The sequence below is a fragment of the Agelaius phoeniceus genome, chromosome 5, assembly GCF_051311805.1.
Source record: "Agelaius phoeniceus isolate bAgePho1 chromosome 5, bAgePho1.hap1, whole genome shotgun sequence".
Classification (NCBI taxonomy): domain Eukaryota; kingdom Metazoa; phylum Chordata; class Aves; order Passeriformes; family Icteridae; genus Agelaius; species Agelaius phoeniceus.
The window spans coordinates 13,846,515-13,871,955 of NC_135269.1; the positions used below are offsets into that span (position 1 = coordinate 13,846,515).

The following is a 25,441-nucleotide window of genomic DNA, read 5'->3' on the forward strand; positions in this document are numbered from 1 at the left end:
AATATCTCATAAACAGCTTTTTTTTCCTGTGAAAAAATAATTGTCATGTTTAAAAGATCCAGGGTCTGTTAGACCACAGGGCTCAGATTCAAATATTTACCATAGGTTTGCCAGCTCTCTATGAGACTTTTAATATTTGATCTTTCTGAGAAGACCTTGCTTTGAGCAATTTCAGGAGAGTCTTTTCCTTTTACAAAATTTGAAGTTTCTCTGGCTTATTTTTGTGTAGCAAAAGTTTGGAAACTATCCCAAAGGGCTGTAAAGATGTGAAATGCAGAAAACAAAGAAAATATCCCTCAAAATTAAGTAACTGCTGTATTTTAGTCCAGTTCAGTGACTTGAATGGACTGGCATTGTGAGCCTTTCCTGAGGTGAACAGTCTCTTCTACTCATAGGTGGACCTTCCATATTTTTGAAAGTTGATGCTATTGTAGGTACAGGATCTTCTGTCCAAATTATATTTTTCCTGGGACAGGAACACACTGAACTCAATGAGTATTAAGTAGCATTCACTCTAGGAGTGAAAATGACAATTTGAGAGGAAAGATAAGAAACACTTTTTGGAAATAGCTGAAGAGAAGGAAAAAAACTATAAAAGCAGCTGTTGGAAAGTGCTCAGAGGTTAGGAATGCTAGAAATAATCCAGCTGAGATGGATTAATGGGAAGAGTGCAGGTGACACAGTGAAAGATGCACAATAAATTACATTTATCATTAATCTTTGGGGCTCTTCATGTGGGTACTATTAATAACTATCTGTCCATGTTTGAAAAGGTGTGTCTGGGAGTGAGGGACAGAGAAATAATGTGTACAATTTATTTGCATCCTTTAATTGCTATAAAATCAGTCTGTGGGAAAAGAAAGCTGAAAGGTCTCCTGCCAAATACTGCATGAGCTGTGAAAAGTTTTCAAGCTGAGCCAAAAAATGCATCTAACAAGTGTACAGCAAGTGAAATACTTTGTCTTTTCCATCTTTAGAATGAGCATTGAGTGTTTAAATACCTGTCAATCCACAGCTTGGCAGCGGAAAAGGAAAGAATTTGGTTTATTAGTTTTTGGGTAGGTTTTTTTCTCTGTCACTATGGATACTGGAGTATACATTGCCTCACAACCCAGGAAAATGACTTTGTTAAAACTGTGTTGGTCTTCCCCCAGCTTTTGTTCATTCCTGCAATGTTAACTTTAGTCCCTGGGCAGTGGAGACAGTGGCATGGGTTAGACACTGCAACATGAGAGCTGCTTTTGTTTCCAAGGGATGTTGCCTGGCATGCAGCTCCAGGCACTGCCAAACAACCTTTTAGAAGGCATCTTTCAGCTAAAATCACCTGATGTCACAAGGTACCTCAAGCTGGGCAGTTTTTAATGGCCTGAGCAGGAGGTCTTGTGATTCAGAAGGCTTTTTAAAAAGAAAAGCTTGCACAGGCTTAAAATCAAAGCCTCCTTTTTCCAGATCTCAAAAGCTTGTTGTGGATCTGACCAACTCAAGCAATTGCCTCTGTCTCTGCCAGAAACCACAGCTGTATCAACAACACAAAGTGGTCATTGTTATCAAAGGCAGATCTGAAAGAATTAGAGTAGACACTTTAAATGTGGTCATCCCCAGCAAAAGGTAATTAATCATCAGGAAGAACCCTCTACCATGTGCTACAAAAACAAATCTGGGACTGGGAATATCAGCCTAGCAGGTTTTTCCCTTTTTGTCCTGTGATTAGGGAGAAGAAGAAACCCAAGGATGAAGTTTGATAATAGTGTTGTCTCCTCAGGTCATCTTAATACACATTTCTTCACCTGCACAAACCTGCCACGTTGTGGGAGACAGTGAGGGTCCCCAGAGAGCTGGTGGAACTTGGCATCCTCCTGGTGGGATTTGCAGCAGTGCTGTGTGAAGTCATGGGACAATGCTTGGAAGCCGCTGTGCCTGCTAAATGTTGTAAACCAGAACTGTAATCCATCATAAGTAACTCCAGATGTGACACAGTGTCAGAAATCTGAAGGTGTTTGTAAAACAAATCCTACTGTGGCAGAGCTTATTAAAAAAAATTAAAAGATACGTATTCAAATAGTCTTAAATTGCCAAATGCCAGCATATTTTGAGCAGTTTGGTTAGTGCAGGGACCACAGGACTTCCTGGCATTAAACTACAGCAGGATGTTTGATTCATTAGTGTGTTTCAGAAATCATGCAGATCCTAAACCCAAAGAGGGAGTCAGCTTTAGAGGCTTTTTATCACATCTGCTTCCCTTTGGAGTGGAAAGCAACCAGGCTGAACAGCCAGTGTCCCTTTGTAGAAGCTGTTGCAACTTGTCAAGGTGTCTTTTAGAGCGAGTCAAGCTAGTCTTGGAGTGTTGCATTGGAGCAGGTTTTCCCAGGAGAGGAAGAAGGGTTTCTGTGTAGCTGCAGCTGTCTGTATTGGCCACCTGTGTTCGAGGTGGCTCCCAAGAAGCAGCAGCTCCACAGGGTGCTGTGTGCTGGCTTTGTGCTGTGTGCTGGGAAGTCCTGTTGTTCAAGCAAACAAGTGTCACAGGTTGCTGCAGTATCATTGCTCTGACCAAGGGAATGCTTACCCAGAGAGATCTGTGTGTCAGTCCCTACCCAAATCAGCCCTTTAGGGAGGGGTCTGAGGGTTCTTGAGTGCTCAGTACTTTTTAGCCTCTGTACTAGCCTTGACATCTCAGTCTCACATGCAGCTCTACCATGTTTCCTGCAGAAGGCTGAATGAACCCCTGAAAATGTGCTCAGCATCTTGACAGCCTTCCTCAATGACCTGCAGCATTTTAAAGGTTACTCATGAAACCAAAAGCCTTAGAAAGTGGTGCCTGTGTCCGGTTTGAACAGCTGGACTGAACCTGTGTGGCCTCAGGGTGGCTCCTGACACTTCCCAGAGCACACTGCAGTCACCTGGCTGCTGGCTGAAGAGTCACACAGGTGGCATAAAAGGGATTTATCAAGCTGGATTCTTTTGCAAGGCTCATCAGCCTGGTGTGAATCAGCAGTCCCTTAGTGCTTGTTGCAGTGCCAAATGCAAGAGAAAGAGAGATCTTAGGCTTGAGTCACTCTAGATGGCCACGGTTCTCCTGGGCTCCTGGCAACCTGCAGCTCCCTGAGACTACCTGCAGAGCAAGTCTGACATGTGCAAAAGGTACCTCAGTGATACCTCCTCTGTGCATCCCTGAAATGCTCTGCCTACAAAGGAGGCTCACAGACCTCAACCCTGCCAGTATTGTTCCCTGGAAGGGTCTTCCACAGTGAGAAATGTTTGGGAGCAGAGATCACTGGGTTTCACCCTGGAGGCGTTGAGTCATGCACAGATGGAAGGGTGGAAGGGGAAGTTATCTTTACTTCCCACTGCCTGGTGTGTACAATTTCAGACTTAACACAGCTCTGCCTTTGACTTGCACTCTCTGGAGCTGGGCCATCTCTCCTCCCCCTCGATCTCTCACGTACCATGTGTGCTCACTGGGCTGAGGCAAGAACAAGGCACCATAAATATAGCAGGAGACAGCTTGCCATAATATCTCACCATGCCATAAATAACCACGTACTTCAGCTGCTCACTGCTCCTCTCTGGAGCTACCTGCACTCAGAGATGTTTTCCATGGGTTCTCACATGTTGTCTGTAAATTCAGGTCCCATGTTTAGGCAGAAAATTTGGATACACCTTCAAAATAGAGGATTGGTGGAAATGTAAAACTTCTAACGCTTCCATATTCACCTTCTGCTCAAAGAAGAGGAATGGTGGGTGGTGATAATGTCCCACTGCTGTGCACAAGTGATGAAAGGTGCAGTTCTTTCAGCTCTCACTATGCTGCTGCTGCTATTACCAGGTCTATTATCAGTCAGAAATCGAGGAGTGGCAAATATGCTCTGCAGTAATGGAGAGGAAGAGAAGCCCCTGCTTTTGTATCTGCTAACATGACCTGAAATGTATGAGTAGCACAGCTTTGAAGGAGATGGTTTTTAAAGGATTTCATTAGCTTGGAGTGCACTTCTAAGATGACACATTCACTTTTGTTGCAGTTCCTTTCAAGATTAGCTTGTATGAAACATACAACAAAAATCATCTACTTTGATATTATTCCCACATCTTCTCTGGGTGGGTTTTTTTTTTTAATAATTTTGTTTCTTGCTAGTTCCGCGTTTTCTCATTATTTTAATTTTGCTTCTCTCAGATTCATTATCTGCCTTGCATTTCTGATAGACATGGCAAGGTGTGGGCTAGGTGATGATGGCAGGCACAGCTGGAGAGCAGCAGGAGAGGGGCAGCCTGGAGGAGTCAATGCAGGGAGAGGGATACACTCACACCTTCCCAAAAATGATGTGGAACTGAAGGTTTTTTCCCATTTAAAGCTACCACTCTGTAACAGAGCCTTTGGAGGGTGTTCCTCTGTTTTTACGGAGTATCCCCTTAGAAAAGAGAGTCCTCTGGCAGTGAAGGGAGAGGAAACTGTCCCCATTTTGTGAAGAGACTTTCTCAGAACACACCTCTTTCCCAAGTGCCAGTTCCCTACCTGTTGCAGTCCCAGATAAAATTTTCAGGTTAAGCAGATTCCAGCCTCTCCCCTGGGATCTCCTCATCTCCAAAAAGTGTCTTGTGTTTAACAGTGTTTGTTGCCTGATTACTTCATACTGTCACACTGATGTCCCAGCAGCCACAATTTTGTTCTGCTAATCTGAGCTTACATGATGGAAGCCAGCCAGCTGTCCCCAGCCATGTCCCTCTGCTCAGCGTGCCCTTGTGACACAGCACAGGGATGCACATCCACCAAACTTAACTGGAGTGGGGAGGGAAAGCAGGCTGCACTTTTCAGAGCAAGCTCAAATCCACACCCATCAAACCCCTTCCCTCTCAAGTCAGCAGTAAACCCAGCTTGCTGAATGTAAATTCTCCCATGGAGTCTAATGGGAGTCAGCTGGGCATCCTTCTCTATCCACGTGGCTCCTGCATGCTGCACCAGCCTCCTTCCTCTCCTTTCCTGGATGCTGGTAAAACCAAATGATGTTATATATATAGGATTTACAGCAGCTAGCCTTCCCCCTCTCTTGACACATAAAAATGCTTCCAGACCCAGAAGAGATGAATAACTGATGCCTTGTGGCAAGCTCTGCCATGGCTAACTGGATATCCTGCCTGACTCCTGCCAGAGAGCTGTGGGAGAATGAACTCATTTCTCTAAGGAGAGGCAGTGGCATAGAAGATGCAGTGTTTGTCTGATATTTTCCATCAGGACACTGGAGCAGCAGATCCCTGATTCAGTGGAACCCATCTCTTCTCATAGGAGTGTGGGCTGGGGTCATCTTTCAGAAGTCATTGCTTCTGAAGCTGAAAAATGGGGTCAGAAATGTGGGAAAGCCCTTAGTAATTAGAGAGATCAGTCAGGGAGCAGTTGATTTCTAGGAAGCACCCCTCATTCCCTGACTGACCGGCCATTGCCCTTGGTTGTGTTTTGTCTTCCAGCACTCTGTCCAAGTGTTGCCACGCCACGGTGGCCCTGCTGTACCCCTTCACCTGGCAGCACACCTACATCCCCGTGCTGCCGCCCTCCATGATCGACATCGTGTGCTCGCCCACCCCTTTCCTCATCGGCCTGCTCTCCAGCTCCCTGCCCCGCCTCAGGGAGCTGCCTGTGGAGGAGGTGAGTCCTCATCCCCACTGGGAGTCCTGCATCCCCACTGGGAGTCCTGCATCCATATTGAGTCCTGCATCCATATTGAGTCCTGCATGCACACTGTGAGTGAGTCCTGAGTGCACACTGTGAGTGAGTCCTGCATCCTCACTGTGAGTCCTGCATCCTCACTGGGAGTCTTGCATCCCCACTGTGAGTCCTGCATCCCCACTGTGAGTGAGTCCTGCATCCCCACTGTGAGTGAGTCCTGCATCCCCACTGTGAGTGAGTCCTGCATCCCCACTGTGAGTGAGTCCTGCATCCCCACTGTGAGTGAGTCCTACATCCCCACAGTGAGTGAGTCCTGCATCCCCACTGTGAGTGAGTCCTGCATCCTCACTGTGAGTCCTGCACCTACACCATGCTGTACTCGAGGTTCTTCCCTGTGGGCTGAGCTGTTTTCTGTCAGCTGGCAGTGCCAGGGAGCAGAGCTCTCATCCTCTGGCTGCCATGAGCATGGGGTAAGGGCAGAGCTGGGTGTCCCCCCAGGCAGACAAAGGTCTGTGCTCTGCCTTGGCCACAGCTTGGGAAGGCAGGGGGCTGGAATCTCCCACTGTGGGGCTGCTGTGGGTAGGAGATGGTTTTATTACAGTTCATACTGTAATATGAACTGCTGGGTTTCTGCATGGTGCTGTCCAGAGGCTGCATGCAAGTTCTGTCAGTCTTCAGTGTGATTGCTACAGCCTGGCCAGGACAGCTGCCCCTCAGGTTAACACAGGAGCCTCACAATAGCAATAAATAATTAAGAGTTGGATTCCTGAGGCACAAGGGTAAGCACAGCAAGGCTGAATCTGATTTCTGCCTCCCCCAGCAGTGCAGCACATGGGGAGAAAGGATGAAGCTCTGACCCTGCTGGGTGGTAAAGGAGCAGAGGGCCAGGCCTGGAGCACAGCTCCTGCTGTCCAAGCTGGGCTGTGGTTTGCAGTGGCATCCCTAGAAAGCCAGAACATGGGCTGTGCTCCTGAGTCATGCTGGGTGCCTCCTCCAGCTGCAGGGGAGGGTACAAGGAGCAGGGAAGTGTTTCCTCCAGAGCAGTTACAGATTAAGATAAACTCTGATGGTGGAAATAATTACTTCCCCTTTTGATTCTTGCTCTTTCATTCTTAGGTCCTCGTCGTTGACCTTGTAAATAATCGGTTTCTGAGACAGGTGAGCAGAGCTAATTCACATCCTTTTCTCCCCTTTTTCCTCCATAACTTACCTCCATCTGTGTTTGCTGACCTGCCTGGCTGGATGGATCACTTTCTCCCCACTCAAAAACTGAGGCAGAGCTTGTGGTGGGCAGTGTTGTAGGGGTTGCTGTGTATATATGTAACATCAGCATCCTAAACCACAGCTGTTGAGGACTAAATCATTGGGAATTACCTCTTTCTCTTTTTTTTTTTTTTTTTAAGAGGGGAAAATGACAGCACTTGGGCACTATAGGTCCTCAAGTGTCATCCTGTAAGGCAGAGGACAGAGCTGGAAAGCTTTGGCTCAGCGCTGTCTGCTGGGAGGCAGTGTGGGTTCTTGCAGCCTGTGTCTGGCAGTTCATCTCCCATCACATACTCTGCTCTGAGTGGGAGGGGAGCCTTGATGGTTTTTTGAAATCCTTACTGCCTCAGGAGCTTGTGGTTCCTCAATCCAGTCCTTGCACTGGATGGGTCAGAGGCAGGAAGGTGGTACATGGGAGCCTGTGTGTTCCTCTGCAGGCAATATTGCCTGCTGATTTTCACTTCCCTTTGTTGTGGAAGGAGGAATGGGAAGGGGAGGAGGAAGGGAAGAGGATAAATGAGCAAACATACTCCTGGCCCAGGAGGCTCTTTTTTCCCAGAGCTTTTTGGCAGATCACTGAGCAGCGCTGGCAGCGTGGGTCTGTGCCGGGGCTCAGCCCCGTGACTCAGAGGGGATGAGTGCTCCTCCTGCTGCTCCTCCTGACTCAGAGGGGATGAGTGCTCCTCCTGCTGCAGGGAGCAGCATGTGGGAGAAGGCCAAGCCCTCCCACAGTCCTCGCCTGCCAGCTGCCTCAGCTCTGGGGTAATGCTTTACCTTGCACCTCTCTTCTGAAGGCTTCAGCTGAATCAGCTGACTCAGCCAGGGCTGGTAGGAGCTCTGCACAGTCACTGGCAGATCCTTGGCTCCCATGCTCCCTGGGAATTCCTTATGCCTGTGTAAGAGGTTTGGTGCCTGAGCAGAGGCTCTGCTCACCTGGCCACGTGCCAGTATTGTTCACACACCTCCTCTTTGTGGCGGGGCCAGTGCTCGTGGGCAGATGGTGAGGCCAGGGGTGAGCCCTGCCCAGTAGCCTCCAGGGTCAGACATGTAAAATTCCTCCAGAATAGGGGAATATTTAGGAAAAGACACCCCCTTTCTCCTTCCTCTTGTGCTTCTTGATAGTACTGCGCTGGGTGGTGCTGGGAATGTGCCAAATGCATTGCAGTTATGCCTCTCGTCACAGTTCATTTCTAGTGCTCCCCCTGCTGTGCTGGGGACAGAGTAGGAGATGTTTTTGTCGCAGCCCCAGTCCCTGAGGAGGTAGCTCTGTCTTACAGATGGAAGATGAGGACTCCATCCTGCCCCGCAAGCTGCAGGCCGCCCTAGAGCACATTTTGGAGCAGAGGAATGAGCTGGCGAGTGACAAGGAGGAGGGCCCTGTCAATGGCAAGCAAGGTAAAGCACAGTGCCTTTCAGCTGAAAACTGTGTCTTTTCCTGCCCCTTTCCTATCTGTCACTTCTTACAGGAGAACTAGGCTTGTACTGAATTTAACACCACAGGTGTTGGAGGTAGATCAGGATTTTGGTTAAGCTATATGAAGTATTCCAGCGCACAGGGACAGTTCTCTGTGTGAAGGGCAACAGCATTTATTTCTTCCCAGCTCTGGCCACGCTTCCCTTACAATTCCAGTGAGCACCTGTACTCCTTTTCAGAGGGGTTTCATAGCTTTCATCCCACTGTGGGGCTGGCCATGAGTGATGCAGGCTCCTCCAGGGGACAGTCACCTGCAGAGCTGCAGACTCGGCCATGACCACGTGGCTTGTGGTGACTGGGCTGGGACAGCTCTCTTGGGGGACAGTATGGGCATCTCCTTGGTACAGAGGAGCCTGGAGAATGTGCTGGTTTTGGCTAGGACAGAGTTCATTTTCTCCATAGCTGGTATGGGGCTGTGTTTTGGATTTGAGCTAGAAATGGTGTTGATAATGCAGGGATGTTTTAGCTGTTGCTGAGCAGAGCTCATACTGAGCCAACACCTTTCTGCCTCTCATCCCACCCTACCAGTGAGTGGGCTAAGGGTGCACAAGGAGTGGGGAGGGGACAGAGCCAGCTGACCCCAAAAAAACAATGGATTCCACATGGAGTCATGCTTATGGAGTCACGCTCAGCATATAAAGCTGCAGGAAGAAGAAGGAAGTGGGGAGACATTTGGAAATAGAGTATTCTGTCTTCCCAAGTTGTGTGTGCTGGAGCCCTGCTTTCCTTGGCAGGGCTGAACACCTGTCTGCCCATGGGAGCTGCTGAATAAAACAATTATTTTGCTTTGCTTGCATGCAGTTTTATATTCATCCATTAAACTCTCTTTATCTTAGCTCGTAAGTTTTCTCACTTTTACTTTTCTGATTCTCTCCCCCATCCCACCAGAGTAAAGTGAGCACCAAAATAAAGCTTGGTGTCTTTCAAAGTAGTAACAATTTGGTCTACTTCCATGACAAGCACTTCCTAGGATCCTCTCTCTTGAACAGCTTTTTCTTCTCAGGCTGGATCTGAAAAAATACAGGGAAAATACAGGGAATTTTTACCCAGTGATTTTTCTAGCACATTCTTACAGCACTGTCCTGAGCACTGCCTCTTTATTTTTTCCTTAGAAACCAGCCCTTTGAACGAGGTGGTGTCCGAGGCCTTTGTCCGTTTCTTTGTGGAGATTGTGGGCCACTACTCCCTGTTCCTGACGCCCACGGAGCGCGAGGAGCGGGCCCTGCAGCGCGAGGCCTTCCGCAAATCCGTCTCTTCCAAGAGCCTCCGGCGCTTCCTGGAGGTCTTCATGGAGACACAGATGTTTGGGGGCTTCATTCAGGAGCGGGAGCTGCGGAAGCAGGGGGTCAGAGGTGAGGGGCTCCAGCTGGGCTCTGGAAGCTGCTGCTGCTCCTACGAGAGCAAGGACAGGCTCCCCAGCCACCACCTGCATCCCCAGTTCCGTGCCTGGAGGCTGCAGTGTCTGTACAGGAGCACCAGAAGGGAATCTGCTGGTTTCTGGGTGGGGTTGGGATTGCAGGCATCTTTCACCCTTGCAGTATCCTCCACGTGTGCCCCTTCCATTCCACGTTGAGTTCCACTGCTGGAGTGACATTTATTCTCGCAGTCCCTCATGCCTTCTTCCTGTGTCTGGAGGAAAAATGAGCTTGATTGGTCATGGTTCTTTTGTCTAGTAGAAAGCTTGGATGCTCATCTCCTTCCCAGAGCTGCTACTGCAGTTTCACTCCTGTTATCCCACAGTCCCAAGGGCTCTACGGGCAGCTGAAATTTCTTATCCCTGCTGCTACTGGTGCTGGCTTAGCAGCTTCCTGATGAGCATTAATAAGCAGGGAATGCTTGAATAGGTGGCTGAGTAAAAGAGGTAAATTCTGCACGATGATTCCCCAGATGATGTCACTCCCTGGGCTTAGCTGTGTTCACAGCAGAATGAAGAGAGGTACATTCTGTACCCTGAGTGAGCTACAGCACCTCAGTCAGCCTTGCAGTGGGGAGGGAGGGGGCAGACCAAAGCTTCTGTGCCAAATCTGGCCTCAGCTGATGGAGGAGGTGGGGTGAGTTGTTCTCTCCCCTGTGCAATAATGTGTGGGTAAGCTGAGACAGTACATTTTCAGGTGGGCATTCCTACTTGGATTTATAGAGACACAAAATAAAAGCTGTTGATTTCTGTCTTTCTGCAGGTCTGTTTGAGGTACGGGCTCAGGAGTACCTGGAAACACTTCCCAGTGGGGAGCAGAGTGGAGTCAATAGATTCCTCAAAGGCTTAGGTAAGGAACCAGCAAAACCCTTGGCTTCCCAAGGGCTGGGCTTCTTGTTGCCTTCAGGCTGGGCAGCACTGAAGCTGCCCAAGGGTGACAGGGCTGGTCACTATGTGTGGCATCCAGTGCCTGGCCATGTATCCCTGTGCTGGCACGCTGTTGGCTCTGGCCCTGGTCAGTCACTGTCTGGAGGCTGGTGGAGAACCAAAGATTGGGCCATGAGCTGTATCCTTGTCTTCTAAAGGAGACAGGTGGGTTTGAGGAGGCAGTGGAGCAGCCAGGAAATTGGGGATGGTGGATGCAGGTCCTGATGGGGGGATTGACAGAGTTTTCATTGCCTTCAGGTTTGTCCTTAGGGATCAGCAATGGGAACTGCCCAGGGGTATTCTAAGATTCCATTTATTTTCCACTGTAAGGGGAGCTAGCCAGGAGCTCGAGACTGAGGTTAGAAGTCTTTGATAAGTCATCAGACACTGTGGCTGAGTTTGATCAGGTGTTAAGATCACATCCCTGGTCCTGTCTGTTCTTGGCCATTTAAGAGCAGCAGTGCCTGAGGGGCTGGTGTGCCCTGGACAAATGGGCTCTGGAGGGTGTGCCTGGGAGCTTGCAAGGTCTCAGCCTGCAGCACTGCTTCCAGGAATGGGCAGAGCTCTGCAGGCCCCTGCTTCCTGCTTTGCAGAGCAGCTGGCTGTGGACAAGGAGCCAGGGATGGCAGCAGGGCCAGTGCACTGCACAGGACAGAGGTGGTGGGAAGTGACAATTGTTTTGCCTGTCACTGTGGGGACACCATTTTCTTTTCTCTGTCTCTTCAGGCAGCAAAATGAAATTCCTCCACAAAAAGTAAGAGCGAAGCACATCCTCATTCCACAGAAGAGAATGGCTTTACCACTTAGCAGCAATAAATCAGACTCATCAACCATTCCCATTGAGCCTGCTCCCAGGAGCCAGCAGCCTTGGGCACAGCTGCACAGAGCCATGGTGCTGCAGGGAGCTGGGATGGCTGCAGCTGCCAGGACAGGCTTCTGGATGTCTACAGTAGCAAGCACTGGACCAAGCACTCTCTCTGAACTCTGCACTAGCACGTTGCAGGCATCCCCGTGGATTGGATCTCTTAGCTAGTCAATTCTTTATTTGGTTGTATTTTTCTATTTATATTGAGGTTAGAACAGTTATTAACCGATGACTCTTGCCCTGCCTCCTCTCTGCCTGGTGCTGCAGGAGGCCGAAGGGGGATTCCCATGGGACTGAGCAGGCAAAGACGGCGTGGAGGGGAAGGACAGAGATGTCTGAAAGTAGGTCTCTGCAAAGCAAGGACACTGAGGGCTGCAGGGATGATGTGGACTGACCAGGAGGAGCTTCCAAGCAAGGGAAAAGGGTGAGGGGGAACCACTAAACCTACTGAGGACTTGATGGGCCAGCCAGCTCCCTGGGTGGCTGTACCAGGGAGTCTTGGCACGAGGAGAGGCCTTTCCTCATGCAGTGTAATTAAAAGCCAGTTGTGTAAAAGGCACGTGGATCCATGGTGTTTTCATGGAAAGGGATGAGCTGTGTGTTCCCACCATCCCACCTAGCACCAAGCATGAGCCAGAGAGGACATCAGGCAGCTGGACCCTTGCCTTGGCCAGGCCCTCAGCGTCCCTGTGAGTCTCAATCCCCCACCTGGCAGCTTGCCAGGAGAGCCCAAGGTGGAGCTCACCTGCAGGATCTTATCTGGGAGAGCTTCCCAAAGGTCAGATGGGCTCTCCTCTGCTGTCATGGGTGTTGCTGCTGGGAGCACAGCTGGGAACAGGCAAGGGCAGAGTGTCTGCTGCTGCCTTCTGTGCTCCTGCCTGGGCAGGAGGTGGGGCCTCCTGCTCCCCTCTCCTCTGCCTGTGGTGACCTCCTTTGGTGAGGAGGTGTCAGGGGAGGTGAGTGGAGGTTGAGGCAGGGTGAGGGCTTTTTTCCACCTGGTGTGGAGACTGTTACACTTGCAGTGCTTGTGAGGGTGAGAGCACCTGGAGCATCCTTGAGTCTGCTCTTGGGAGGAGAGTCTCTTTCCCAGCTGCTATGGGGTTGCAGGGTAAAAGCTGGATATTGGTACCTTTGCTGCAGCTGTGCTGGGCTGCACAGGACTCCCAGAGGCTTTGAAAATGATCCCTGTGTTCCATGGGCCTTGCCAGGTGAGAGGACCTTTCTGACCAGCAGTGGGGTTCAGAGGACCTCACCTGCATTCCACACCAGAGCAGAGCGGGGGTCCAGTGCTGCTCTGTGAAGCTTTGGAAGCTATGCAACCAGGTAGGTTGGGCAAATGGCTCTGGGTGGCCCTGCTTGAGCAGGGGCAGGGCCCAGGTGACCCCCATGTGTCCCTTCCCATCCCAGCCTCTCTGTGGTGAGCACAGTAAAGGCTGGGCAGCCGTGGTGTCACACCAGGCAGGAGGCAGCAGGCAGCACCTGCAGCTCTGTGCCCCCCAAACCTCTGTGCAGGGACAGAGGAAGCAACAATAGAGGGGCTCAGAGAAGCCAGCAGCATTTACTCCCCATCCGCACCCAGGATCAGGCTCCCTCAGAGGTGACCAGGTGTGGGGGCTGCCCCTTGGGTGTGCTGAACAAAATTGATGCCACTTCACTGTCACAGGAGCTGGTGGTGGCTCATTGAAGGGAACTGCAGTAGGGTTCGAGGTGAATCAAATGCTGTGCTTTGTTTGTTTTAGAAGGAGATTTTAATGGAAACGTTATGAAGCTTTGCAAAGCTGGGGTCACCCCCACACGTGTAAAGGTGGCCAGGATGCCTGCAAAGCTCTGTGGGATACTAAATAAAGCTGATCTGTGGCTCAGCTCCAGCCTTCAGAAGCAGGTCTCCTACATGGTCCCACACTGCCAGGGCTGCTCCTGGGGACTCCACATTCCTCTCCTTAAGTGATGTTTTCCATGGCGTGGGACTTGGCCCTCCTTGGCAGGAGCTGTGGTGAGGAGCAGGGAGGGGTCCCAGGCTGCCCAACACTTAGCTCAGCTTGAATTGGTGTGTGAGCATGCTGAGATGCTGGCAGCTTTTACTGCACTATCCTAATGGTAGGGTGAGGGCTTTCTTCCACCGGTGTGGAGACTGTTAGACTTGCAGTGCTTGTGAGGGCGAGAGCACCTGGAGCATCCTTGAGTTAAATTCCAATTAAAAAGGGCTTTGAAATAGCCCTGTTTGCCTCATTGGGGAGCTCCAAGGGGTTCTGCCAGCACAGGGCTCCATGACCACTCAGTGCATTTATTGGCTGCTCTCAGGAAAGTGGGAATCAAGCCTACATAGTGTACAAAACCCAAAGCGGGTGTTAAAAAGCAGGAGCAAGAGAAGTACAGTCAAAGAAACATTTACAACTGTGTCATTAAGGATTTAAAATGAAACTTGGACAGAAAGTGTTGATCTCCAGCTGCAGGACAACCTCTTCAGCTTTAGTTTGAGCTGTGCTGCTCTGAGATGAGCTTGACTCTCCATCTAAGGGCTCTGTATGCTTTGGAGGAAGCCACCTGTAAGGAAAAGCCATAAGATCATCTGTGCTGGGTGTGACCATGGGTCTGTGTGTCCTCCTTTGGAGGCTGCCAGCAGCAGGTGATCAGAGAGGACTGAACAGAGCACATACACTGGGGATGCCCTATGTGCTATACACACACACACACACACTCTGTACTGTACACAAACATTAAACTTGCCTACTCTGCCTGCCAGGGGTTTCCTGCACCAGAGCTGGGTCTCTGTGTTTAGTAGCCTTGGGTGAGTTTCTGCTCCATGACCATGTGCACATGGGTGTAGGCAAACATGCTGAGGGAAGAGGCCAATGTGGGAGCAGTATGGATGTACCAAAGGGTGCTTGAGAATCAGGCCACTGGTTAAACATTAAAAGCTGTGATCTCTGCTCCCTGACAGTTCCTGCCTAATTAAACAGCTCTCACACACCAATGTGTGCAGCTCTGCAGGGCCCTTGATGTGCAGGACTACACTTGCTACTGGCTAAATCCTAAGCTCTGTACCCCTCCTTGGTTTTCCAGCACAGGCTGTTGGTATCCTGCAACCACTCAGGACACCTGTGAAATCCCAGCCCTCCCTGAAACTTTTGGGAATGTCCCATCCACCACGCAGTTGTCCATTCTGTAGCTGGCAGGACAGACAGCCAGCCCTGGGCAGTCGAGAAACCAGACCCAGCCCTCACAGGGCAGTCAGACTTGGGCTTGGAGTGCTGCAGCCAAGGGGGTTTGTTTGCACTTTGCTGCACGTGGGGATCCCTGCTGCCAGTTTCCAGGAGATTAGAACTCACCTCTCTGCCTGGAGACAGGTTTCAGGTGGCAGGTGGCAGCAGGCAGCTTGCAGGTGTAGAGCCCCAGGCAGCCACCACAGTCAGAGGGCTTCTGGCAGGGCCGGGACTGGATGCTGTGGCAGGAGTGCTGCAGGGAGAGGGAAGTGAGGGCTGCAGTGTCCATGGCAGCCAGGACCAGCCCAGTCACAGCTGCATCATCACTCTGCAGTCACAGCACAAGCAGCTCACCAGGGACTAGAGCAGCAGCTTCACTGCAAGGAGCTGGAGAAGCTGGGGCCCAAGGAAGTGCATCCAGGGCTAGTTCATTACTGGTTTTCACTGGGAGCACTCTAAGCTGGCCACCACAGCCACAACTCAGCCCTCCAGTGCCTCTGCCCTTCTGCTGTGGTGGCTCCCACCCCAGCTGAGTGGCATCTGGCACGGCGTCACCCAGCACTTGTGGTTAAGGCAAGGTCTACTCGTGTGCCACCAAGTGTGGTTTGGGTTTGATAAAGGAGAAGTTGGTTATTTGTGGGATGCTGTGCTGAGCCTATGGAGCACATTTCCCATGGGCAGAGAAAGGCTGTGCTGAGAGGAGCTGTCCCCAGCAGGGCATCAGGGCATGGTGCCCCCACTGCAGAGCTGGCAGAGCTCTGTTAGCACTGTGGGGAGTGAACACTGCAGGGAATGTTCCCCTCCTGTTCCTGAACCCTGCTGGGGCTGGGGCTGGAGCAGGACTGTCCCTGCAGCTCTGGGGGCAGCACACGGGGACAACTGCAGCCAGACCTCTACTCTCCTCCTGAGCTGCTCACAGCCACCAGCTCTGCTCTAAGCCTTGCCAGGTACCAGCTGGGGATCTGGGGGTGGCCCTGCCCCACTCCCTTCTCAGCACCCACATCCATGCTGTGTTGAGAGGCCACGTTGTGACTGGCACCTTTACGTGCATCTTAAGAGGAATGGCCTTAAAAACACTTTTTCTACCTGGTGTTTGCAGGATCATGGCATGCTCAGCATGTCCTGCTGTCCTGTCTGATCCTGACTGGTGCCCCACCCATCCAGCAACCCCCGGCCCAAACCCTCTCCCCTGCTGTGCTTACCGTGTCGCTGTTGAACTTGCCGTAGCCCTTCAGGCGGTGGCTCAGCCTGGCCGTCCTGCTGCGGGAGGGCTGCAGGGGGAGCCTCCAGGGCTTGCCAGGGGCAACCTGCTCCCCGCTGCCCAGGAGAGCCCTGGCTGTGGCCTTGCTGAGGGACCTGGAGCTGGGGTGTGCCTCTCTCATCACTTTCCATGCACTGGCCAGAGGGTGGGTCCTCCTCTCTGAGCCCTGCCCAGGCAGCTTGTCACCTCCATCTCCAGGTGGCCAAGGGGTTTCTTCAGGGAGCCCAGCCTCTGCCTGCCTCTGCAGGGTGCCAGCCTGGCTCCCCAGTACCCCAGACAGTGCTGGGACTGGGCAGAGCAGCACCAGGAGGAGTGTGGGGACTGCCAGTGCCTGGACATTCATCCTCAGGTCCTGCCTTTGCTCGGGGTTCTCCTGCCTGGACAAGGCTGCTGGAGCAGAGGTGGAAGCTGCTTTTTTCCCCTGACTCTGGATGAAGCCAAAGTAATTTTTATAGTGCAGGGACATACCCTGGGGGCACAGCCCTTTTCCCCCGCCCCTGCTGTGTCCCACCTCCAGCTTGTGAGCAAACCCAGCTGCTTACGTGGGCCCCAATCCCCCTCCCTTGTGTTCCCAAACATCCCAGCACCCTTCTGCCACAGCCAGCCTGTCCCTGCTCAGGGTACACACATGGGCATGTGGCATCTGAGCACAGAATCCTTCAGCTGAACCACAGCTGCAAGCAAGGTTCTAGTAAAGGAGAGCTGATGGTAAATGTATGTGTGTCTGATGGAAAGGTGGTGGGCTCAATGGGAAGGAGTTGCTATGAGCCTGGTGGCAGTAGGCTCAGGTGGTGGAAAGGCATCCAGTTAATGCCTCTATCCATTCCAGTGGGAGCTCACTGGTTAAACAGCAGAGCCCACCCAGGAGAGCAATGAGAGCTGCCCTGACACAGCACTTTGATTAACCTCAGCGCTGTGTCAGACACCAGGGAGCAGCTCCTCAGCCACGGGGTCTGACTGTGGTCTGTGGATGAAAAGGAGGGTGGGTCTGTACTGCAGGTTGACTATCAGTCAGGTTTAGGAACCAGCCAGCCCTGAGACCCAACTCTACTGGAAATCAGTTTTAATGAGTTTCAGTGTTCACCAATCTATGTTAGCACCCACAGTTGCATCCTGTGCACACTTCAGGCTTAGAGAGAGAAGGTGACTTTTCCTCATGGCTTCCATGGCAGATGCCTTGGATCCCTCAGATCTCTTCTGCTTCAGACTTGATACTCAGGACTAAAGAAGGAGGAAGGAAGCTCCAAGGTCAGAGGAAGGCACGTGGAACAAGGAGCTGTCATCTTTTAAAGGCCACCAGCTGGTCCCTGGTCACTCTTCTTCACTTTGTCTTGCCTACTGTCTCCAGGGGCATTGGACTTCAGAGCAAGAAGATGTGGTGTGTGCTGGCTGGCTTGGGAAGATGGATGACGTTATCCTACAGTGTCATGTTCCTGCCAGCTGCACCCTGCCACAGGTTGTGATCCATGGGACCTCTTGGATAGGAAAGAGTAAACAGCAAGAGCAGATGTTGCTGCTGGGCCCAGCTGAAGAGACATGGTCCTGAAGATCCAGGAGTCAATGACAAAGGAGCTACTGTGATAATGGACAACAGTGACACAAGGTGGAGGAAGAGAAAATTCCCTCAATAGAAAATCTAGAAGGCCTGGAGGTCAGAAAACCAGGAGGTCTGAAAGACCAGAAGTCAGCTTTTCATTCCACAGGAGTTCCCTGGGTAGGGGCCTCCTTTCTTGAGGGTTTACTCAGGACTGAAGCAGATAAAAGTTCTCAAAGCTCAAAACACAGTCCAGTTCCTGAAAACAGGATTGCTGCAAGTGCAATGAGGTGATAGATGAGAAAGGCATAGTGTTCTAGTCCATCTTCCATACCTTTGCCTCTGGCCAGCTCCTGCTCTTGACTTGCTCCTGACTGACACTGGAAGTGCTGATTTCTGGGGAAATGGGCTCATAGGAGCGGAGAGACAAGCTGGCAGCCAGCAGACCCATCCTCACACACGTGCCTGTGTCGTGTTTAGCAAGCACCCCTGCAAGGATTCCTGCCATTAAGCTGTGGAGGGAAAGAAAGATGGTTTTGAACAAGGGGAGAAGAGCTTTGAACCCAGGAATGTGGCTGTTCATTTGTGAGAGCTTTCATTTGGATCCCAGGCAGCACTTACAGCAGCAGGATGTGTCACACAGGAACACTGAGGTTGCAATGAATGTGTTTTGCTTTTTCTGTATCTATTTTAGAGTACCAAATAATGTCATTTATTTGCATTTTTTTGCTCTTCTCATCTGAGAAGTTGAGATACTTCCTCTTGTACCACATTTTCTCTTCTCAGTTTTTCAGACAAGGCAGGAGAAAAGAGCCTAAGAAGGGAAGAATTTAATTTTCCCCTGCTCTCTAGTTATTTTGTCACTTATCTGCTCTTTGTTGGTGCCTCATTATGTCCTCATTATATTGGTGCCTCCTCTCCCCAAAGGGTTGGATGGGGTGAGAGACAAAGTTTCTGTATCTATGTGAGAGGGACAACAGGCAGAGCTGGAAAAAGAAATCCAAAGCTGAAATTACATTGGAAAGTCAGATTTTTGGGAAACATTTGCTATGGTTTTTCATTTGAGATTTCCCAGTAAAAGTGATGTAAGTGCAGTGTTTGGGATAGATTGGGAGACTCTATTCACAGCAACTACTGTAAAAATGTTCAGAAGCTAGGAGAGGACAGAGAAGGGAAAGAGAACTGACAAGACAATCACATTTTAGAGGAAGAAGCAAGGACAGGAAAATGTGATGGCAGGGAGGATTAATAAGGAAATCTATGGGCAAGGTAAAAAGAGCCCTTATTTTGCACTCCACCTAATTACATCAACATCTTCTTATCTATAACAAAGGCACAGAAGATTATGACTTCCACAAAGTGTTCAATCTCTCAACAGCTCCAGGAGCTGAGAGTAAATATTTGGGGGAGCATCCCCTAGCAATGCCATGTGTGAGCATGTGGTGTTAGGTTGTCATGGCAGCTGGGGGCAAGGAGCAAACAGACACTGCACACATGCTCAGCTCATGGGCAGAGCTCTGGAACTGCAGAGAAGCCATAGAGTGGAGGGGAGGCATGAAGTGCCCTGGGTCACTGTTTCTGGGTTGCATTATCCCCTGACCAGTGCTTCTAAAGTGTGAAGGTTTGTGGGGTCTAAGATGAGAAAGTGTTACATTTTAGATATTAGGAAAAAATTATTTACAGTGAGAATGGTGAAACATGAACAGAGACGTGGTGGATGTCCCATCCCTGGTTGGGTGGGGCTCTGGGCAACCTGATCAACCTGCAGCTGTCCCTGCTCATTGCAGAAGGGTTCAAACTGGATGACCACTAAAGGTCCCTTCCAACCCAAAGCATTCTGTGTTTCTACAATAGCCCTTTGAAAGTGCCACCTGGCTGGGCTTGGGACACATAACCAGTTTATATGCTGTGGAGATGGCTTGAATGGCATTGCAGTGTCCTGGCATTTCCAGTCTGTTTTGGCACTCCTACACTGTAGAGCAGGGATTTCCAGAGTTCAAGGTTCACAGGGTTATTAGGAAGTAAAACCCTGAATGAACAAGGGGGCTTTGAAAATTCCCCCACATGGCCTTGAGGACTCTGTGGAGAGGAATTTCCAGACCAATGTTACTTCAAGAATGGGAGCAGTAATGGGCCCCAAGCTTTCACATAGGTTTGGAAGGAAGAACAAGCTGCCAGGTTCCCTAGTGTAACTCAGTGGAGGTGGTTGGCAGTGGTGCATTTTATCTCACCTTCGGTCTTCCCTTGAATTTTAAAATGGAAAAGGAACCCCTAAGAAGGACATTTCATTGCATTAGCCTCTAGAAAACACCTTGTCCTGCAGTAAGGAGTACTTGTGTTTGAGCAGATGGTGCAGAGGGGAGGCTGTGTCCCTGGAGGGGCTGGCTGGAGACACCTGCCCAAGGTAGTGAGCAAAGCTGAGCTTTCCTTAGGCCAGGCTGACCTCACGACACTCCTCCAGCCCACATTCCTCTGCTGTTCTTACACCTATTGCTCCAAACAACCATTTGGTCTTCTTTGGAGAAAACCAGCTTGGAGTTGAGTCAGCTCACCTCAGAGGTGATCTGGGACACAAACAGCACAACCTGGTGTCAAGTGGGCTCACCAGCTTGGCAAGAAGTTATTGATTGATTTTAAGTAAAATATTGAGGACTCTCTATGTTTAAAAAAAACCCACAAAATCCTTTTCATTCTGGACAATGATCAGAGAGAAAAGTGTTGCTATGTTGAGTTATTGCTAGGTAAGAGTAGAAAGGGAAAAGGAAATATCTGTCACACACAGACTTTTGGTCTAGCTCAAGGCAATGAAAGGACAGAATCAACTATTGCAACATATGAAGCAAGAAGAAAAAAACAACCTGACTGCTACATATAGTTTGTCAAGTTAACAAGGAGCATAATAAAATATTACTCTGACAGACTGAGAGTTGATCACTGGGGCTAGGAATAATAGCTGTCATTTCCCACTTCTATGTATGGCATTGTGTGAACAGCCAGGCGAATTATACAGCAGACTCCTTTGAAGCAAGAGCTTCAAAATTGCCAGAGGTAAATGCAGAACCTGATGAAATGCTTTTACAAGGCCATTTTAGCTCTTGAGTGGCAGTTCCACTTCCATTGGAGAAGTGGAAGTAAGGCAGTTAGTTAGTAAGACAGCTTTGATGTAAGGTGGTTTACTTTGCTTTTAGCAGCTCAGCCCAGAGTAATTCAGAATTCTTAGATTGCCAGGAAAGGCTTGGATCTTGAAGAAAAGCAAAACTAATAATGGCAAGCCTGGCTTCCAAGATGCTTCGGGGGACAATTTTAGCAAGCTTTGCAAGGAATCACTGTAACCAGCCCTGGTCTCATCCTTAATGTCTCTTCCTCAAGCAGCAGTTGCTTTTCCAGTAGAATTTCAAACGAATCCGATTATGGCCCTTGCACATGCAGCTGGAGAGGACAAAGCAGCGAGGATATACCTGTCACCAGCTCCTGAGACGTTGACAATCTCCTCCCTGCTGATGGGGATGGCGGGGTAGTGGGCAGCACAGAGCCTGGCAGCAGCAGCCTGTGGGGGGAGGGAAGGGAAGTCAGTGGGAATTGCCCAAGCTGGTGAGGCCTGATGTGCCTGATGCCAGATCCGCAGGGATGGCAAGAAAAGAAAAGGCTGGAAAAAAGGCAATAATCTTTTTTCACACTTTGATCATTTAAATGAAGCTTCCTGCAAATGAAGCTCGCACTCATGAATATTCACATGGCACATTTAATTCTAGCTGACTCTAAACACTGCTGCTAGGAGCCAGCAGCACACGGACAGAGAACTCGATTTGCTTTCAGAGCTGTGTATTCCACCCCCCCAAACACATACATTTTCCAGCAGTGATGCCATGTTTCCCAGGACTGCTGCCACGACACCAGAAATAGCAACAGTGCCATATGGCCCAAGAAAGAAGCAATTGAGAGCTCAGAGTTAGTTTTCCATGCCCTTACCTGTTTGTGAGCTCCTGGATGAAGGGAGATGCTCCCTCCCAGGCTCCTGCCGCACAGGAGGACGCCGTGAGCGCCGAGGGTCACCACCACACACTGCAGGTGGGCCAGCAAAGGGCAGGCCAGGGCCACTGCAGCCTGGACAACATCCTCCAACCTGGATGGCAGCTCTTCAGAGAGAGGGGAGGGAAAAATGTGCTCCAACTGTAAAGGTCCTCAACCAGCCTGTCTGTGGGCTGGCAGCCTATTTATGAGCACTTCTACTACTATTTATAGGCACTTCTACTATTTATGGGCACTTCTGAGATGTGGTTGGTAACATTTTTTTTCTTTATATTATGGGAAACATGGAATTCTCCAGAGTTAGACTTCCACGCTGTACTTCTATACTGAGGAACCCAATTCTCATGGGACTAAGCATGTGTCTGTAGAGATCAAAAAGCTGTCTGGAAGCATGGCTTCCTTGTTTCAATGCTGTTGGATTTCCATCTGCATTTGGTGGGGTGTGCCATTTCTGGAAAGGGTGGTACTGCTGGGACAGGTGCCCTCTGAGCACCATGCTTCAGGGACACATTCACAAACCAGATATTACTCCTGTTTAGGTGATGAAGTGAGGCAAATGGGACATCTGGTTTTGTGCAAGGAGCCATCCCAGGCCTACTGTGGTCTCTGCTGGCTCATCCATCCATACAGCCCAGACAGAGATGGCAGTAAGGTGCAGAATACCATGAGCACTTATGAATCCCCACTATGCTATAACCCAGTTTGCCTGTTTTAGAGGCTGAAGCAGAAAATGCTCTTCTCCAGGATCTAAGTTATCTAAAAGTCTGACTGACCCTTCTTATTCAATACCTGCTGGCACAGGGCTCCCGAGGGTCCGATTTATTGCTCTCAGCTCTTGCAGGTTGGGGGAAATGTATGTGAGTGCTTTCCAGCTGTCTGAGAGGAATGGCTTAGAGGCCTTGTTCTCATCTGTTGGCTCATAGCACACTTCAAAACAACAATGCAATTGGTTAGTTAATTAATTAATTAGTGGTTCGTCTCTGTGTCAGAGCAGGATGCAGTGGAGAACACTTAGCATAATCTGCACAACTAGAGTTACACCTTTAAATTATGAGTTACACCTTTAAATTATGAGATACTCACTCCCCCAAACTTGGGACAAGGTCTCCCAAGGTTTCCTTCTCAGTGTCCAGCAATGAGACAGCTGCTTCTGGCTCTGGCTGATATAACCAGACCCCAATTTTGTTCCTCCAATTAACTGGTTTTGGAGCCTCTGCCAGCTTTTTAGATCACTGTGTCCTTCTTTGGGATTTGCTTTTAAAAAGGAAGGTGTAACTCCAAAGGTTTAGGAAGCTTTGTGAAAGGGCCCCAGCATACCAGTGGAGGGGGGGCACTTATTTTATGGGAATGGAAGAGAATTCCTCTCAAAAGATGCTTTAGTGCTTTCTCTGAGAAGCAAACTATATTGCTGCTCAAACTGGCAGAAGTGCTCAAATTGCCACTCACACTGAGATTAAAAGCTCAGAGAGCAGCATTCCCTGGCCTTCTGGCAGTGCTCAAGGGCTTTACCAACCATGCCTCAGGAAATGTGGTTCAGCTGCAGAAAGAGGAAAACTGCAGAGAAATCCAAAATGTTTTTCACATCTGAAGCAGAGTGGCAGAGTACAGAAAGTGGTGCTGAATAAGCCAGCATGTCAGACAGTCAGTGGTTATCTCCAGCAAGCAGCAGGGATGTGCCTGCACTGTCTTGGCACACGTGCTGTGAGGGCAAGCTCTCCTTACCTGCTAGCTGGTGCTCTCTAGCTAGCTGGCAGACGTACTGAATAGTGGAGAGAGGCACATTTCCATCAATGCAAACAAGTGGGGCCTGACACAGGTTCTCCTTGAACTGGGACACCTAGTTAAAATCCAGGACACACAGGAAAGACAGCCTGAGTCACTGCAGAGGGACAAAATCATTGCTAGTCAGACTTCATGTAGCATTTTGACTTGTATTCCAGCCTTTAGGTGCAGGCATGAACCTAAAAGAGTGATTCCCTAAGGAAAATGGATTTTTCCATTTGCTTCATCTCCTCCCCTTCCCTTTCCCTGCTCCTGGTCATTAGGGCCTGTACTCAACTGGCAGAGCCCCTCCAGCAGAGGAAGATAATTGCTGGTCCAGGCTGGAGCACTACAGGGAAATGGAATGCTGCTGTTTAATGTCCCTGTAGGACTCCCTGGGCCATGCCTTGCTCACTGTGTGTGCCATTGGATGTCCTCTCTGCACAGTGGCTCCTAAGACAGCCTGTTCAGCACAGTGTTTGACTCCTGGGTCCCACTGAATCCCACAAGGATGGGGTTCAGGGCAGCAGTGGAGCAGGGAGATGCTGTTCTCTCCTTTGGCTCTCTGAGGTTGCACAGCCACTTGCTGGGATGCCAGGCCACTGCTATGGGCACTGGAACAGCATCCCCCGGGTCTCTGCCAGCCTTGGGGGGAAGAGGGGCTGCCAAAATGCACTCTGCAGCACAAGACTGCTTCAGAATTTCCACTGATCACAGCTGCTTTGTAAAGCTCAGGAGAATTAATCCCTCATGTAATGTTTTTCTGTGCCAAGGCTTTGGGGAGGCAAGGTGAGGATGGAAGTGGGAGTAATAACCAGATTTTTCCCTAGGAAAGCTCCACCTCATGGAGATGCCACTGGTGAGTAAATTGCACTTAACTTCCATGTTGCTGTCAGTCATGAAGCACAAGCTTTTGTTCTGTCAATAAAAGAAGGAAGTTGCAGTGATGGGGCTTTCACTGAATCACTCTTTAATCACTGCTGCCATTATGCTTCCCTGATGTTTTTGAATGTTTGGATGTGCTGAGCAACAGTTTCTGTTGATACAACTCAGTGTGTAGAAACAACAGGGATGGTAGGGAGGGGATGGAACAGGAAAATTTGCTTTAACCAGTGTTCTGTCCACTTTTTTTTCTGTTTTCCCCTAAAGGAAGAAATATGGGTTAGGGTTATACAGGTTGATTTTTTCCTTGCTTTAGGATGCAAAATTTTAAGTTAGTTTGGACAAGTTAAAGAAGAGGATTGTGGCCTGCATATCATGGATGATGATAGTGGTGATATTTATAAACCAGAAACAGATAGAAACTCCATCTGGGTCAGCAGTAATAGAGGGTTCTTGTGGCTTGTTGTGCTGCTGTGCCAGTGGCCAGTGTCTGGGGTTAACCTCAGCATCTCCCATGCCCTCTGCACCCATTCCCTCCCAGTGCAACATCACCAGTGGCCTCTTGTCACAGGCCCACACTCTTTCTCATAAGAAAAGCTCATAACTCTGAGGGAATGCATACATATTGCTCTGTTATCTGCTGGTGGATGTCCATGTCTCCCAAGCCAAGGCTGAGCTCCCCAGCACTGCTGATCACGGCACAGTAAGTGGCTGTGCTCTCCCCCTCCAGCTGAAGGACGCCGCTCATGTCCTGCAACAGGGAGGACAGGTACACACTGAGCACATTCCTCCTCCCTGCCACCCCCAGCTCACTCTTTCTGTGCCAGCTCACTGCTCTCCCTTAGGACAAGCAGCCTGGCAGGGGTATCTCAGTCTAGACAATGCTGGCACCTGGCTATTTGTTAATATTTGCAATGCAACAAATGCTGCAGGATAAAGCAATCCTTCAGTAAACGAGTGGCAGGTCTCTGCCTCTGTGCAGCTCCACAGGCTGTGTCTCCTGTAAGACAAGAGTGGGCTGCAGCCCTGCCAGCTCCAGTCACCCATTCTCACAGCTGCTGTGGGCTGGCATCTCTTGGTGCCATTCTGCAGACAGCAGTGACTTGTGTTGGCTGCCTCACTGCCTGCCCAGCCTGATTCTGAGCACACCCTGTTGCCCCCAGCAGTGGGGCAGA

At 50.0% G+C, this 25,441-nt stretch overlaps 3 protein-coding genes across 5 annotated transcripts in view; 1 reads left to right on the top strand and 2 right to left on the bottom strand.

Moving 5' to 3' along the window:
• The window catches only part of DENND2A (DENN domain containing 2A), a 57,896-nt gene extending 45,741 nt beyond the window's left edge, over nt 1-12,155 (top strand). For both annotated transcript variants that reach the window (XM_054631075.2, XM_077178341.1), the window contains 6 exons: nt 5,455-5,632; nt 6,770-6,811; nt 8,194-8,311; nt 9,503-9,742; nt 10,568-10,654; nt 11,458-12,155. In XM_054631075.2, coding sequence (XP_054487050.2) covers nt 5,455-5,632; nt 6,770-6,811; nt 8,194-8,311; nt 9,503-9,742; nt 10,568-10,654; nt 11,458-11,489 — 697 coding nt within the window. In that variant the 3' untranslated portion in view covers nt 11,490-12,155. The remainder of the gene's footprint in view (nt 1-5,454; nt 5,633-6,769; nt 6,812-8,193; nt 8,312-9,502; nt 9,743-10,567; nt 10,655-11,457) is intronic.
• Nucleotides 9,873-16,982, bottom strand: LOC143694095 (uncharacterized). 2 transcript variants are annotated; one of them, XM_077178342.1, is made up of 3 exons: nt 16,002-16,982; nt 14,926-15,052; nt 9,873-10,019 (listed from the first exon to the last, which is right to left on the bottom strand). In XM_077178342.1, exons 1-3 carry the CDS (start codon nt 16,524-16,526, stop codon nt 9,985-9,987), a joined length of 687 nt encoding a protein of 228 aa, XP_077034457.1. In that variant the 5' UTR covers nt 16,527-16,982; the 3' UTR covers nt 9,873-9,984. The 2 variants fall into 2 exon arrangements, with proteins under 2 accessions (XP_077034457.1, XP_077034458.1); XM_077178343.1 differs by lacking the exon at nt 9,873-10,019 and adding an exon at nt 13,333-14,140.
• Nucleotides 16,983-17,106: 124 nt separating this feature from the next.
• Nucleotides 17,107-25,441, bottom strand: part of LOC129119537 (uncharacterized) — a 29,287-nt gene continuing 20,952 nt past the window's right edge. Inside the window, exons 14-19 of the mRNA XM_054631602.2 lie at nt 24,889-25,017; nt 23,346-23,460; nt 22,413-22,550; nt 21,564-21,730; nt 21,053-21,141; nt 17,107-18,106 (exon numbers count right to left, since the gene is read on the bottom strand). Of these exons, the coding sequence (XP_054487577.2) occupies nt 17,911-18,106; nt 21,053-21,141; nt 21,564-21,730; nt 22,413-22,550; nt 23,346-23,460; nt 24,889-25,017 (834 nt within the window). The 3' untranslated portion in view covers nt 17,107-17,910. The remainder of the gene's footprint in view (nt 18,107-21,052; nt 21,142-21,563; nt 21,731-22,412; nt 22,551-23,345; nt 23,461-24,888; nt 25,018-25,441) is intronic.